This window comes from Equus quagga, chromosome 1 (genome assembly GCF_021613505.1).
Source record: "Equus quagga isolate Etosha38 chromosome 1, UCLA_HA_Equagga_1.0, whole genome shotgun sequence".
NCBI classification, from domain to species: domain Eukaryota; kingdom Metazoa; phylum Chordata; class Mammalia; order Perissodactyla; family Equidae; genus Equus; species Equus quagga.
Window position 1 is genome coordinate 58,182,637 of NC_060267.1, and position 12,559 is coordinate 58,195,195.

The following is a 12,559-nucleotide window of genomic DNA, read 5'->3' on the forward strand; positions in this document are numbered from 1 at the left end:
GCGGGCTGGAAGGCGGAGTGAGCATGGTGGAGTCCGAGGTGTTGAAGCTCTGGCTGCCCAGAGTCTTCATGTTGGAGGAGCTTTCTTGAAGGCCCAGCCCGGAGCTGCTGGACAGGTCTCTCTGCTCCTCGTGGGAGCTCTTCAGCTGTCTGTCAGAGGGGGACTTGGGGGTCGGCAGGGAGGGCTGGTCACCATCTGACTTTGGCAGGCCCAGCCTCTTGGGAATAGGTGGTGGTTTTAGAAGATGGAGCCCCTCACCCTGCGGAGACTTCTCAACTGAATAGGACTTTGGGGACACTGGCTTAAAGGCAGGTGAGGGGAAGCTGGGCTCCGGCCCTTTGCTCCGATGTACGGGTGTTAGCCCAAGGCTGCGGCGGATTTCGGCGCTCTTCATCCAGAACTCTGCCACTAGGTCATTCCGTTTCAGGACCTCGTCCACAGCAAGAGGGCTACCCAGGCTGTCCTTGGCATCCCCTTGGTTCTTCATGGGGATGGGGGTCAGGGGGGTCGATGTTTTGGCTGGAACAGGCTGGAAGCGTATGGGGGACTTGGTTGGGGATGGGACAGTGGCCTCAGAGGAAGGCTGAGGCTGGGAGCAAATGGGGAGCTGGGTGGGAGGGGTGGAGGCGGCCAACGATGACAGGTGCTGCGAGCTAACTGGGGTGGTAGATGTCCTGGCTTCCGGCAGAGCCACTGGCTGTGAGCGGATGGGAGAGGGCACCACTTTCTGATCAGTGGGTGCTTCTGCTCTGGGCTTTGCTGTGAGGAGCAAAGGCTCGGGGAAAAGGTGCTCTCCGGGTGATTTCCCGTTGGCAGCGGCAGAGGTGAGTGGGCTTTGGGCCCCCTGCAGAAAAGGAAGATAGAAGCTGCTCAGAAGGTAGGGTTTTAATGTCAGCAAAGATCCCTTGGGGCGCTCTCTCTCTCTCAAAAAGCCTGTGCTTCCTGAAATAAATTCCTCTCTCTGTCCTTTAAGCGATTAGTCAAACGGTTCCAGAAGAGCTTTTCTCACTTTCTGCTCTGTTTGTCCAACTTTTAGAACCACTCTCCTGAGTTGAACGGACTCAGCTTTCAGGGTTTGGTTCATCTTAAACACATCCTATATTCTTTGTCCACTGGAGTGAACACTGGTGAAAAGCACACTAATGAATTCAGCCCTCACTTCCCCACCATCAGCTCCCAGACTTCCAAGATCTCTGACGTACGAACACAGGGGCCAACACTGTAAGAAGATTTAAAATAGCCATCATTACAGTCTGTATTATAAATTGTCCTTCCCCAGAAGATCAGAGATCCAGATATTCCTGCACAAATCTTCATATCACCCCATCCAAGCACCTCGGCCAAGCCACCCATTTCACAGATGAAATCTCCAAATTCACCTTGCTGCTTAGAATCCCAAAGCCAAACCAGGCAGACCCATGTCTTGAACTCTGGCCTCCCTCCCTGATCTGTCCTCCAGACAGTATTTCCCAAAACGTGTTCCACGGGACATATTGTTACCATTTTTTACGTAGCATTCTCCAATGTGTGCTTCACACAACACTGGTAACCTGGATAAATATTTTTAAATTTAAAACTCATATTCATTTTAACATATTAACCAAAAAAACGCACCCATCACACCAAACCAGTGATTCCACAAATATTATCACTTTAATTTAAAAATAAATTTATTTTTAAAACAGTAGAGTATGTGGGCACCACAAAGAGTGACATGGTAGTGGGGTGATTCAAGTTTGGGATTGGTGCAGAGCAGGGTTAGGGAGACACTGCCCAGACTGCTGTCCCCATGGCAAGGACTGGGCTTGGAACCCCAATATCACTCCTGTTTTCAACAGCCCCGCTTAGCACAAGAAACAAAAAAAATGGGTTCACACTAAGGGCCCTAAGACGAAGAATTAATACGTCCACTCAGGGTCCCATCAGCTCTAGCCCACGGGGAGCCCCAAACCTTACCTCTGTCTCAGGGCTGTGCACTGGGGAGAAGAGGACAGGCTGTTCCTCAGGGGACCGAGTGGGGCTGGAGACTTGGGAAGGACCTGAAAAGAAACAGGCACAGGATTTACAGCAGGAAACCCCCCATTCCCACTGACGGCTCCTCTCCCAGCCAGCTCTGCAGTGGGGCCACGCTGTCAGCCAGCCACTGGCAGACACCGAAAGGAGAGCAAGGGGACTGTGATTTCCTGAAGCGCCCGTCTTCTCCCTCTGCTTGAGTCACGAGGGGTGGCTTTTATTTATGTGTACGGTCTGTGTCCAAAGCTTCGAGGTATACCTTCTACCCTTTCATAGCCCTAGATAACACACAGAGAGGGGCTGTTGGCCAAAGCCATGTGAAGGGCACGTGCACAGGGACAGGGAGGAGGACCACAAGCCAGCTGTCTGCCATCTGGAGGCTGGCGTGTGGCGCCCTGGCTCTGCTCTGACGGCCTGCATCCTTGGTGCCCCTTGCATCCTCGAGCAGCTCTCAGCAGGATCCTGGAAGCAGTTTCTCCTCAACAACAGACTGACCTCTCTCTTGGCGCCTTGGTGTGGCCGGTGGTGGCTCCTCCTCATTTTCTGATACCCTCAACTCCAGCTCCGCCTCCACTGCTGCCTGGTGCTGCAGGCGCAGCTCCGTGTCGGCATCTGAGGGGACGTCATCAGACCAGTGCTGATCTGGCAGAGGGAAGGGGGAACACGGAACTTGAGCGAGGCCATGCTCATTTCCCAGGCTCCTGTCCTCCTCAGAGAACAGCCCCATCAGCTCTTCAGCTGCAGTGCAATTGCTGTGGTCGGGACCCAGCTCTGCATCCCAGCTGGGCCCAGCCCACTGGTCCCACCCAAGCTTCTGAGGGACGCGCTGAAAGCATGTTATCCTCTGAACAGTGTTCTCGTTAAAGCCTGCCGTGCTGTCTTCTTTTTAAATACAGCCAGGTGACACATGATGGGCCACAACAGAAAGAAACATGTGGTGTTTCAGGAGGCCCTGCCTCTGGGGACGCACCTCCCGGCCCAGCGCCCCCAGTGCCACAGTGGAGGGCTGTGCTCCCTCACACTCTTGCCTGGACTGTTCGCATTTCTCCCAGCTGAGTCTCTGCTCCCCTTTCCCCAACCAACCAACCAGACTATAATTCTCAAAATACCATCTCCTTGTTCCTAACTTTCACAGCTACAAATATAAAGCCTCAGATTGGCTTGTCTCTCAACTACAACTTAACGAATATAGGCCATGTCAAATGGTGGCTTATGGGTGGGTGAAATGACACACACTCAAGTTAATGGCAGAACAAGGGGACAAACCAGGACCCAACAGCCACCTCCTCTGAGCTCCTTGCTTTTGCTTTAATGTGTATTGTTGACGTCTTTCCTGAGTTCAAATCACTCTGACCCTGTCCCCAGTGGGGAATAGGGTGGTCACCATGGGGGAGACGGTAGGCTCTGGGGTTCCCCGTACCATCATCCAGCTCAGCACCAGTGTCCCCTGTGTCCCCATTCTCTGCTGCCTCCCCTTCTATCTCTGCCGGCTCCGAGTCCACATCTTCCTCCAGGTCATTCTCATCAAATGGAACTGTAAAGCAGAAACATTCAAAGAAAGGAAGAAAAGGAAAGACAGACCAACAGACGGACTGCCTTTGCAGGCGGGAAAGCGGTAGTGGTTTTCCCAGGCTGTAATGTGCATACCCTTAGGAGACATGAGAAGGCAGACTCTGAAGTTTCTGGATTTGGACCCCAAGGTGGAAGTCAGTCAGCCTTGGGGGGAAGCTTCTCAAAGCAATGTTGGTGCTGGGGAGACCTGGACCTTCCTGAACACAAGACTCGCTTGTCTCGACTCGAGCAGGGCTGACTAGAGGGGAAGAGCAGCTTAAGGCCTGGTCGTCTTTCCTCCTCCTCCAGAGGCTGCCATGAGAGCCCGCCTCTGAGAATGACAGAAGGAAATGCTGATTCTCCAGGTCCAGGCCCAGCAGGCACCAGCTGCAAATTGAGCAGCAGTCATGGCTCATATGCCAGACACTGTGTTGACTCTTCACAGGCCGTCAGTCAACGAATCCTCATAATCACACCATTAGAAGGAACGTTTCCAATTCCTATTGTTCAAAGAGAAAACTGAGGCCCAGAGAGGTTAGGTAATTTGTTCATGGCCACAGTCCTCAATCTGGTGGTTGCAGTGTCGTCTGTCAGTGAAATCACTGTTGGATAGTGACCCACCGAACCCCTGAGGGCACCATAGCTCTACTCTTAACTGACAGACGGTGCAGCCTCACCTGGACCATTTAGAGAAATACTTTCTTCAAGTATAAGGGAGAAGGATGAGGGAATATGTAAAGTTCATTTTCTGGGCTCATGACTAGCTCTTTAGTGCTGCAAAATGAGGCAAAGCACAAATCCACTTCATTTCTCCTGTGGAGGAACCAGCCCCTAAACACACACACACACACACACACACGGACTCTCACGCCTGCTCCCAACCTCTGCACTTAGAACTCACACTAGCAGTATAGAGCCGGAGAAGGCACGTAAGAAAGCAACGAGCACTGCTCTGAAGGGTGCTGTCAGACCAGTGTTCCCGAGACTAACAGCACCTGCTCGTCAGGGGTCCTGAGGGTTCTTCTGGAGCTCTAAGCAGAGCCACCCTCAAATCATTCCAAAAGGTTTTCATTTCAGGAAAAAGGGTTATGCCCTAATTTGCATACACAAGAGCCTGAGGATCGAAGCCCAAGGGACTGCAGGCCACAGAGGAATCGACTGTGGCCCAGCTGGCTTAAAAGGCCATGCTGGAATTCGAGAGGACAGCCCATGTAATGACCAGACCCTCTACAGTAAGTATCTCCTCACAGTCCACCCTCATGAATCTGCATCCCAGGCACCTTAAGGATGTGCAGAGTGAGTGAGGCCACCAAGGCCAGAGTACAGTCATGTGTCGATTAATGACAGGGACACGTTCTGAGAAAGGCATCCTTAGGTGATTTCGTCATCATGAGAACATCACAGAGTATACTGAAGGGGAACAAAATTTGCCACCCCAAAATGTGTCTCTTTAACATGAGCATTATTTTAGGATGATTATTTTTAAGGAAAAAAAGACTCAGAAAGTGCTTCTTGTTACCTACCCCTTAACTGCCTAGAAGAACTCGGATAAAAAAAAACCTGTCTCAGAAAGTGAGACACGAACTTAGCATCACACTATCACACTAACAAGGTGGCAGTTACATGAGGTTTGTTTTTGTTTCAAATAATTCCTTAAGCTGTATATCAGCTTATTAAAAATAAAGTGATGGTTCACACTAGTTTTGAGGAACCATACGATGGTTTGGAAAGGACTAGACAGTCCAGGTTACGGGGAAAGACGGGAGAGCTCCAGAACGAGTTCTATGCTGGAAAAAAGTTAATGTCGCATTCGTCCTTTTGAGATGCCGGAGGGGCCCATGGAGCTGGCAATGCCGAGGAGCTTTCCTACGATGATGGCATTTGTGGGAGAATACTGGGGGGAAAGCGACTTGATTATTTCCACAGGTTTAAGACCTTTGTGTGATAACATTGTTGGTCACTCAAGGAAGTCAGTTCATCACACAGCAAGGAGTGGGCCCTCTGAGGCATAACCAAAAGCCCCCTGCCACCTGAGCTTTCTGGTGGATGGTGAGTTCACTGGTGCGCTACACCACTTCTGAGCCAGCTGAGCAGGTGCCTCTCCTCCCCTCGGATCTTTCTCCTTTGGCAGTCATCCCAACCCAGCAGGAACAGAACCTGGGTCCATTCTGTGAAGAAGGCCCACTGTGCCTGACACATGTGCTCAAATGACCTGTGAGTGCCTGGATATTGAAATGGAAATTTTACATTTCTGTCGGCAAGTACACCAGAAGCAAGCACAAAGGAGATCAGGACAAAGGACTCCCCAGTCTGCCATGGTTCAAGGCATACCACGCTGACTACCCTGATTCCCGTCTGGCCCCTTGGCCTTCACATGGTTCTCCTACTCCGAGTTTCTCCTAAGAAATGTCTGCTGTAGAGTCAGAAGGGTAAGAAGTCTACAGTCCTCGGGAGTACCTTGAAAGGAACAATTGTCATATATATCAAAAAACAAATGACAAACATGAGTGCAGCAGCAGCAGATGTTGAAAGAGACGCAGCTTGAGGGATGGAACTGGGGGATTAAATCCAGGTTAAGATGGAATGCAGGGTGCTAGAAGCTGCCACACACTATGGAAGCCAGGAATCGCTGACATACTGAGCTTCTGGTTTATTTCAGCTGCTAGCCAGGAAGTCCCGACACCTCAGCCTTGTCCAACCTTCCCGGGCATACGAACTAACTAGGGGACGGTGACCAGCAGTTTCTCTTCACAGAGCCAATGGCCTCAGGTTCGGATCTCCCTACAGCACAGTGGGAAGGCCCCTCCTGACCTGAGCTTGCGTCCATTCTTCATGCTGTGCATGAGATGGTGGTAAAGATCCATGAGGTCCAATCCTGCCCACCCCAGAAGTCACTGCTGGGACAGTGGTGCTCAACCAGGGGCAAGACTGCCCTTCTTCAAGTGGTATCTGACATTGTAGAGAGGCATTTTTGGTTGTCTTAATGACTGGGGTGAGAGTGGAAGCTACACTATTGACATTTAGAGGGCAGAGGCCAAGGACGTTAAATGTCCTGTAACGGTTAAGAACGTCCTGCCCCAAGGCCAGTAGCCCTCTTGTTGAGAAACACCTCTCCAGAAAAGTTTAGGAAGGACAACTAAGGTTTCTCACTTACCTCTTGGCCTAAGTACTTAAAGAGATGCCTTCACCTGGTCTGAAGCCATAGCTGGTGCTACACCTGGTCACCCCCGCCTGTCCTGCCACTTTCAGCTGAGCATCAGTCCACCAATTCTCTACTTCCCTCTCTTCACTAATAAGTTTTCCATAAGTCCCCCCGTGAGTATTGACTGTCTCCTTCTCTGATATTTTGGTAGGTTTGTGGGATATTAACTGATTCCTCTACTTTCATGCCCAATTGCTACCCAGTTTAATTTCTACAGACTTTAAATCTCAGTGCTAGAAATGTTCCTTTAGCTTTGGCCTTTACTCAATCTGTTAATAAAAAAAATTGTCTCTGTCCTGTCCACACTATTGCTTTCCTCTGGGTCTTCCCTGAAGGGCGTGGGATGCGTGTCTGGTCCATGCAAGGATGGGCTGCCGGAGGGAGGCATGCACGTGCCCCTGCCCTCCACCCTCGCATGCACCAGCGCGGACCGGAGTCTAGTGTTAGGTACCAGCAGAGCTGCTGAGAGAGCGGTTACAGTGAGTGGGGGGAAGAAACATCACCAGACTACCTCGGGAGACCGTCTCCAGCCAGGCCTGCACTGCTGCGCGGCGTATGGAGGGAAGGCCAGGCACTGAATTTAAAACAGACGATAAATAGAGTTACACAGGAATAAGCGTTGCCAGTTGGGAGAGTAGAGGTCATCCCTAAAGTCCAAAACAGAAGAGAAACTGAGACAACGTTACAAGCCAGAGGCCCATCTGGCACCGACGAGGGGCCACAGTCCTGTGACCTGTGATGGCTGTTCAGGACAAGGAAAGGAGAGAGAAAACACAGCAGTGTCGACCTCAGCTTGAGGCTGCAGAGCCATCCCCACTTTGCAGGCCAGTCTGACATCCCTGGTCAACAGGCTCTCTTTCCTCGACTCCTGCAGAGCTGCTGGCTGTTTAAACTGCTGCAAAAGTAGTTAACAGAGGCTGGTCTTGCCTATGGTGAAAATTTGGGGCTACGGAGGATCAAATGTTTCCAGTGAAGGCCAAGTTTCCTGAAGGCAGGGACCACTCCCTCTATATGCTCAGAACCTCGCCAGGTGGTGGCTCAACATGCACTGATTGGAAACATAAAGATAAGTGAAAGAGAGACAGAAGCTGATGACACCAAGAATCCGTATTTGGAAGATGGGGACACCGGGGTGGGAGGGATGAAGAATGACATGACAGGCGCCACATCCCTCAATAGTCTCCAGTTTTTTTCTTTTTCTTTTATTGCAGTTCCTTAAAAGAAGCCAGAAAGGTTCATCTTCATCTTACTGTGGATCATCTGTAGATGTTCTGTAGATCATCTCACCTAAAACCTAGAGCTGGAAATTATGATAGCTACTTAGAGGGCTCCTTGATATAAATCTTTTCTAAAACTTCATTTCAGTTCAGAATATGCTCCCCCACCCTGATCCTGCCAATGCACATTCACACCCAGAAACACTCCATGAGGAAAGCACCGGACATTTTATCAAGTGGAGAGAGAGTAACCCTGCCTAGTAGTATGGGGGAAAGAAAGCAAATTCTTGGTTTTCCCAAGGTCAGGTTATTTTACTATTTTCCATCAGTGGACAACGAGCCCATACCCTCTTAACCCATAGAGAACTTTACATATCCTCAAATGACAGCCAAGGGCAGTGGTCACGATTAACATCAGGAAAATGAAATGTTCTGTTGGCTCTTACTTTTGCTCAGACTGATGGTTGCGCCCTAACAGAAAAGTCCTCTGCAGCACCGAGATCGGGAGCAGGGACAGAAAGTGCTCCTGGGGGCATTGGGACCTCGGGTCTTGAAGCAGTTACCTCTAGAAGTAGAGGACTCAGAGGTCGGCACCATTTGCTCTTCCTCCTCTTTCTCATGAATATGCGTCCAGTGCACATCAGCCTGGATCTCCAAGGGATCGGCTGGATTCATGATCTGCTGTAGCCTGTGGCTCCCGGCTAGTGTACCAGATTCAAGGGGTGGAGGAGATGAGAAAGGGAGAGATGATGGGGAGGAAGGAAGGAAAAAATAAACAGTCAAAGGAAGAGGCAATGACATATCACAGGAAAGGAAACAGAAATGAATGTTACAGTATTTGCCAGGATCAGTTTGAATCAGAAAGAGGCAGAAATTGAGAATATGCATACACACACGCACCAGTGACTTCTTGTTCAACGTGATTCAGCCATTTCAAGCTTCACATATACTGTTAATTTCAACCAAGAGAACCACACATTCCAACTCCACTGCAGAAAGAACTTTCTTTTCTGATGCTCTTTTCATCTTAACTGCATTTGAAGGACCCAAATGTCACGTTAGGAAAAAAAAAAAGCAGGTCACAACCGGCCTCTGAAGGGCCATCCCTGCGGAGGACACACGTACTCAGCTCTGTCACCCATTGCGGCGTGAGCTTCTGAGGACGCACCATTCACGTCCCACAGCACAGCGCTTACCACCAGCTGCCATGCTGACAGCTTCTCTTTTGAGATTTAAGCCAAGTGACAAGATGGAGGTGGGATGGGACAGTGTCATTGCCATGAACCAGCCAATTCATACCGGACAGTAGTTTATTTTGCTGGTACTTTGGTTTCTATCTTCTGCAGCTAGACAGAAAACACTCCCCCTTTCATAACAGGGCTCATGCTGCATGCTGGTCTGTGGCAGGGACATAGCTATGAGGAGAGGACGGCGTTAGGGGAGGCAATGGCTGGGAGAGGAAGCAGAGCTCAATCCTATAAATTCCCAAAGCTTTGGGAGTTCATGGGTAGGAATAAGACAATACCTCTGCCCTTTCTGAGGTCAAAGCCCTTTTCCTTAAACTCCATTTGGTGCCCTGTTGATCCCCTCTGGACACAGGAACTGGTTTCTCAGCTAAATGAGAATGCACCAGTGGCCCCTTCCGATTATTCTTGCTGTCAGAACCCAAGGAATCTGCATGCAGCCCCTGCCCTGTGGACACCCTATAATCTGCGCTTGGACCACACCATTCAGTTGGGTTAAAATAAAGGGATAGCCAGCAACTTAGGGGGAAGGGGATGCTAAGGGAAGGAGAGTGGCTTTTCAGGCAGCAAGAGCAGGTGCCACCTGATCTTAAGGACTCTGGGGTTCCAGACAGGAGGCTGCTCTCAACAGTTTAACTGGACAATCTGGCTTTGGCTTCATCACTATAATTACAACCTCTTAACTTCCAAGCAGCAGGGAATGTGACATGGGCAGAAAGAACAATGAGACCACAAACGTGGATGCGACACTATGCTCTGTCATGCGTGGTGTGGCAGTGTCCCTTTTGCGCTCCTGTACCGGAGCTGCTGGGCTCTGTAGATTCAGGGACTTTTTCTAAGGTGGGTTGGCCTTATGGTGCTGGATGAGGCCGAATCATGGCAAAGTCGCGAAACAGCCTGACCGTCTTAGGACTGAGGAAGATAAGTCAAAGAGAAACAGGCCCTTTCTTCACCTTCTGAGCAAGAAATGGAAGAGAGGGAGTCTTCTCCCTGGGTAACGTTCTGCTTTCTGTAAGAAATGCAGCCATGGGGACTTATCAGCCAGCATCTCCTCCTTTCTCAGAGAAATGTTAAAAGGCACAGTGGAGGCAGGCCCCGGGCACCTGTGCTGGCTCCACCACTTGTGAGAGCTGTGAGGAGATGTGAGGTTCCCTGCCCTAGAGAAGAAGCCGAGTCTTCATTGGATGAGGGGAACTCACAGCAAAACATACAAGGTGCATGGCTGGAGTCAAACTCAACAGTCTGCTTATGGAGTCTTCTCTAACTTCCTCTTGAATCTCTGCCTCACATGCTATTTTGTACATGACTGTCCAAGAAGGCTGGGCCCAGCTAGGTATATGCCACAGCCTGTCAGTGCAGCTTTATAAAACACAGATCTTTTCATGTGGGACCTGCTCTTGGAGACAGATTTCGGATGGCTGCTGGGAGCCAGGGTGAAAGGTGGGCGAAGGGCAGAGAGGGTACCTTTACATGTACCCGTGTCTTCTTCTTCTGACAGATGCTGGAGCCACTGGCCTTGCCGGAGTTCTCTGTCCCAGGGGCAATACTCCCCTTCTACAGCAGGGGGAGCCCGACACCCATAAACACAGCATCAAGAATCCCGCGTGGGGATGAAGGAGGGAAAAGAGAATGGAGGGAGGAAAGAGAATAGAAAGGAGAGTTATGTTCAGCTGCAAGGCAGTAACATCCTGCCACTGTCTACACAGGCATCAAAGTCCACTGCCCAAAAGACATACATGGCGGGCTAGGAACAAAGGCCCAGGGTCTGGCTGAATTTGTCGGTCTGTGTTTCTCTAGTTAAAGCCTGTTCCCTTGCAGGTTTGGTCTTGATGCTAGTTCCAGGACCAGGGAACACGTCAGGACAAGGGAAAGTGGGGCTGACCTCACCTGAGAAGGTAAGGCTTTGACCATGCACTGTGTCTGGGGATCTAAGTCACTGAGCACACGGATCATCACGTGGGGACAATGAGGTCTGGAATGATACAAACTACCTTCCTTCCCTGGGGTGAGCTGTGAGCACGACCACCTGACAGGCAGGCCTGCGGAGGCAGCCACAGCTCTGGAGACAGCAGGATGGAGCAAAGAACCCAGGGCAGCAGATTCCCAGCCCAGCGCCTGCTTCCTTCTTGCACAGACCTTGCTCATTTCTCACAAACCAGAGTGAGGAGGGAGAGGCAGGCCACCAAGTGCTGCCTCGGTGGGCACCACCCCAGCCTCCGTCCCAGGAGGGAAGAGCAGGAAAGCCAGGTCTTCAGGAGCTCCTCAGGGAGCCTGCAGAAGGGCCCTGCCTCTGCTGTGCACTGAGGCGCACCACAGGCTCAGGGGGGCCACGCTTCTGCTTGCCTGCTCTGCCGCTCGCTCGGGGCAATGTCATGGGGCCGCACCACACCGGAGGCCCGGCTCTGTAACATGCATCCTGTCTGGGAAGGGCTTGGCACCTGGTCATGCTCAGTCCCTGCTGTGCCAGAGAAAACAGACCCTGGGATGGGACTGGGCAGCTGAGCACATCAAATTCCAGGGAGAGCAGAGATCAGCACGAAGAGCAGCAGAGCAGGCTGGTGCCAACTCGAGGCAGCCCGGGCGGGCCAGGGTTTAACGCTCTCCTCTGACTAACGGCTGGCAGGAGTTGGCGCCTACAAGGCCCACATCCTCTTCCTCCACTCCGTGGTCGCTGCAGAGTGAGCTTGGCACCATCCTCGGGAATTCAGGTCTCTCCCTGCCCTGGTTTCTTCCTTACCACCCACCTTACCACCCAGATTTCTGTGCAGCCAGGACAGGGAAGGAATGACCTTCTCTCCACATAGGCAAGAGAAGGAGGCCCATCAAGTCCTTCCTCATCACTCAAGGACACACAGAGGCAGACAGGGACAGAGTTGAAATATCTCAAGTCCAAGGCAAGAGAGCATTTCAGAGCCAACCAGACCGACTCAGTACTGGAGGCAATGCTGTTCCCAGGCACTGGTCCCAACATGTTACCATGTATCACTGACTGCAGCCTGGCCAACAGGCGCACAGTGCCCTCCTCAGTGCCGACAGCTGAGCAGATATGCGACTCAAGGCTCTGCAGCCTCCACTGTCCAGGACTAGAAGTTGGGGAATCCTTGAGAAAGCTAAACTCCCTTTCCTTATTAAAGTAAGTTTCTTAACTGAAGCTAACGGGAAAAAAGAGAGAAAACGAGAAGGAGAGAATGAGTAACCTAACTGGGATGAAGTGCTCGCACTGGCCCTCTGCCTTCCACATCCCATTTCCACTCAGGGCGTGCACTAGAAGCCTTATCTGCACTGTCGCTGGTCTCCAAGGTCAGAGAGACAGGAGGGATGTCTCTGGGCTC

General features: G+C 51.2%; 1 protein-coding gene across 1 annotated transcript in view; it reads right to left on the minus strand.

The window, feature by feature from the left end:
- Positions 1–12,559, minus strand: part of MICAL3 (microtubule associated monooxygenase, calponin and LIM domain containing 3) — a 112,564-nt gene that overhangs the window by 28,594 nt on the left and 71,411 nt on the right. Inside the window, 7 exon segments of the mRNA XM_046647593.1 lie at positions 2–844; positions 1,957–2,039; positions 2,509–2,655; positions 3,434–3,547; positions 7,278–7,340; positions 8,547–8,684; positions 10,704–10,781. Of these exon segments, the coding sequence (XP_046503549.1) occupies positions 2–844; positions 1,957–2,039; positions 2,509–2,655; positions 3,434–3,547; positions 7,278–7,340; positions 8,547–8,684; positions 10,704–10,781 (1,466 nt within the window).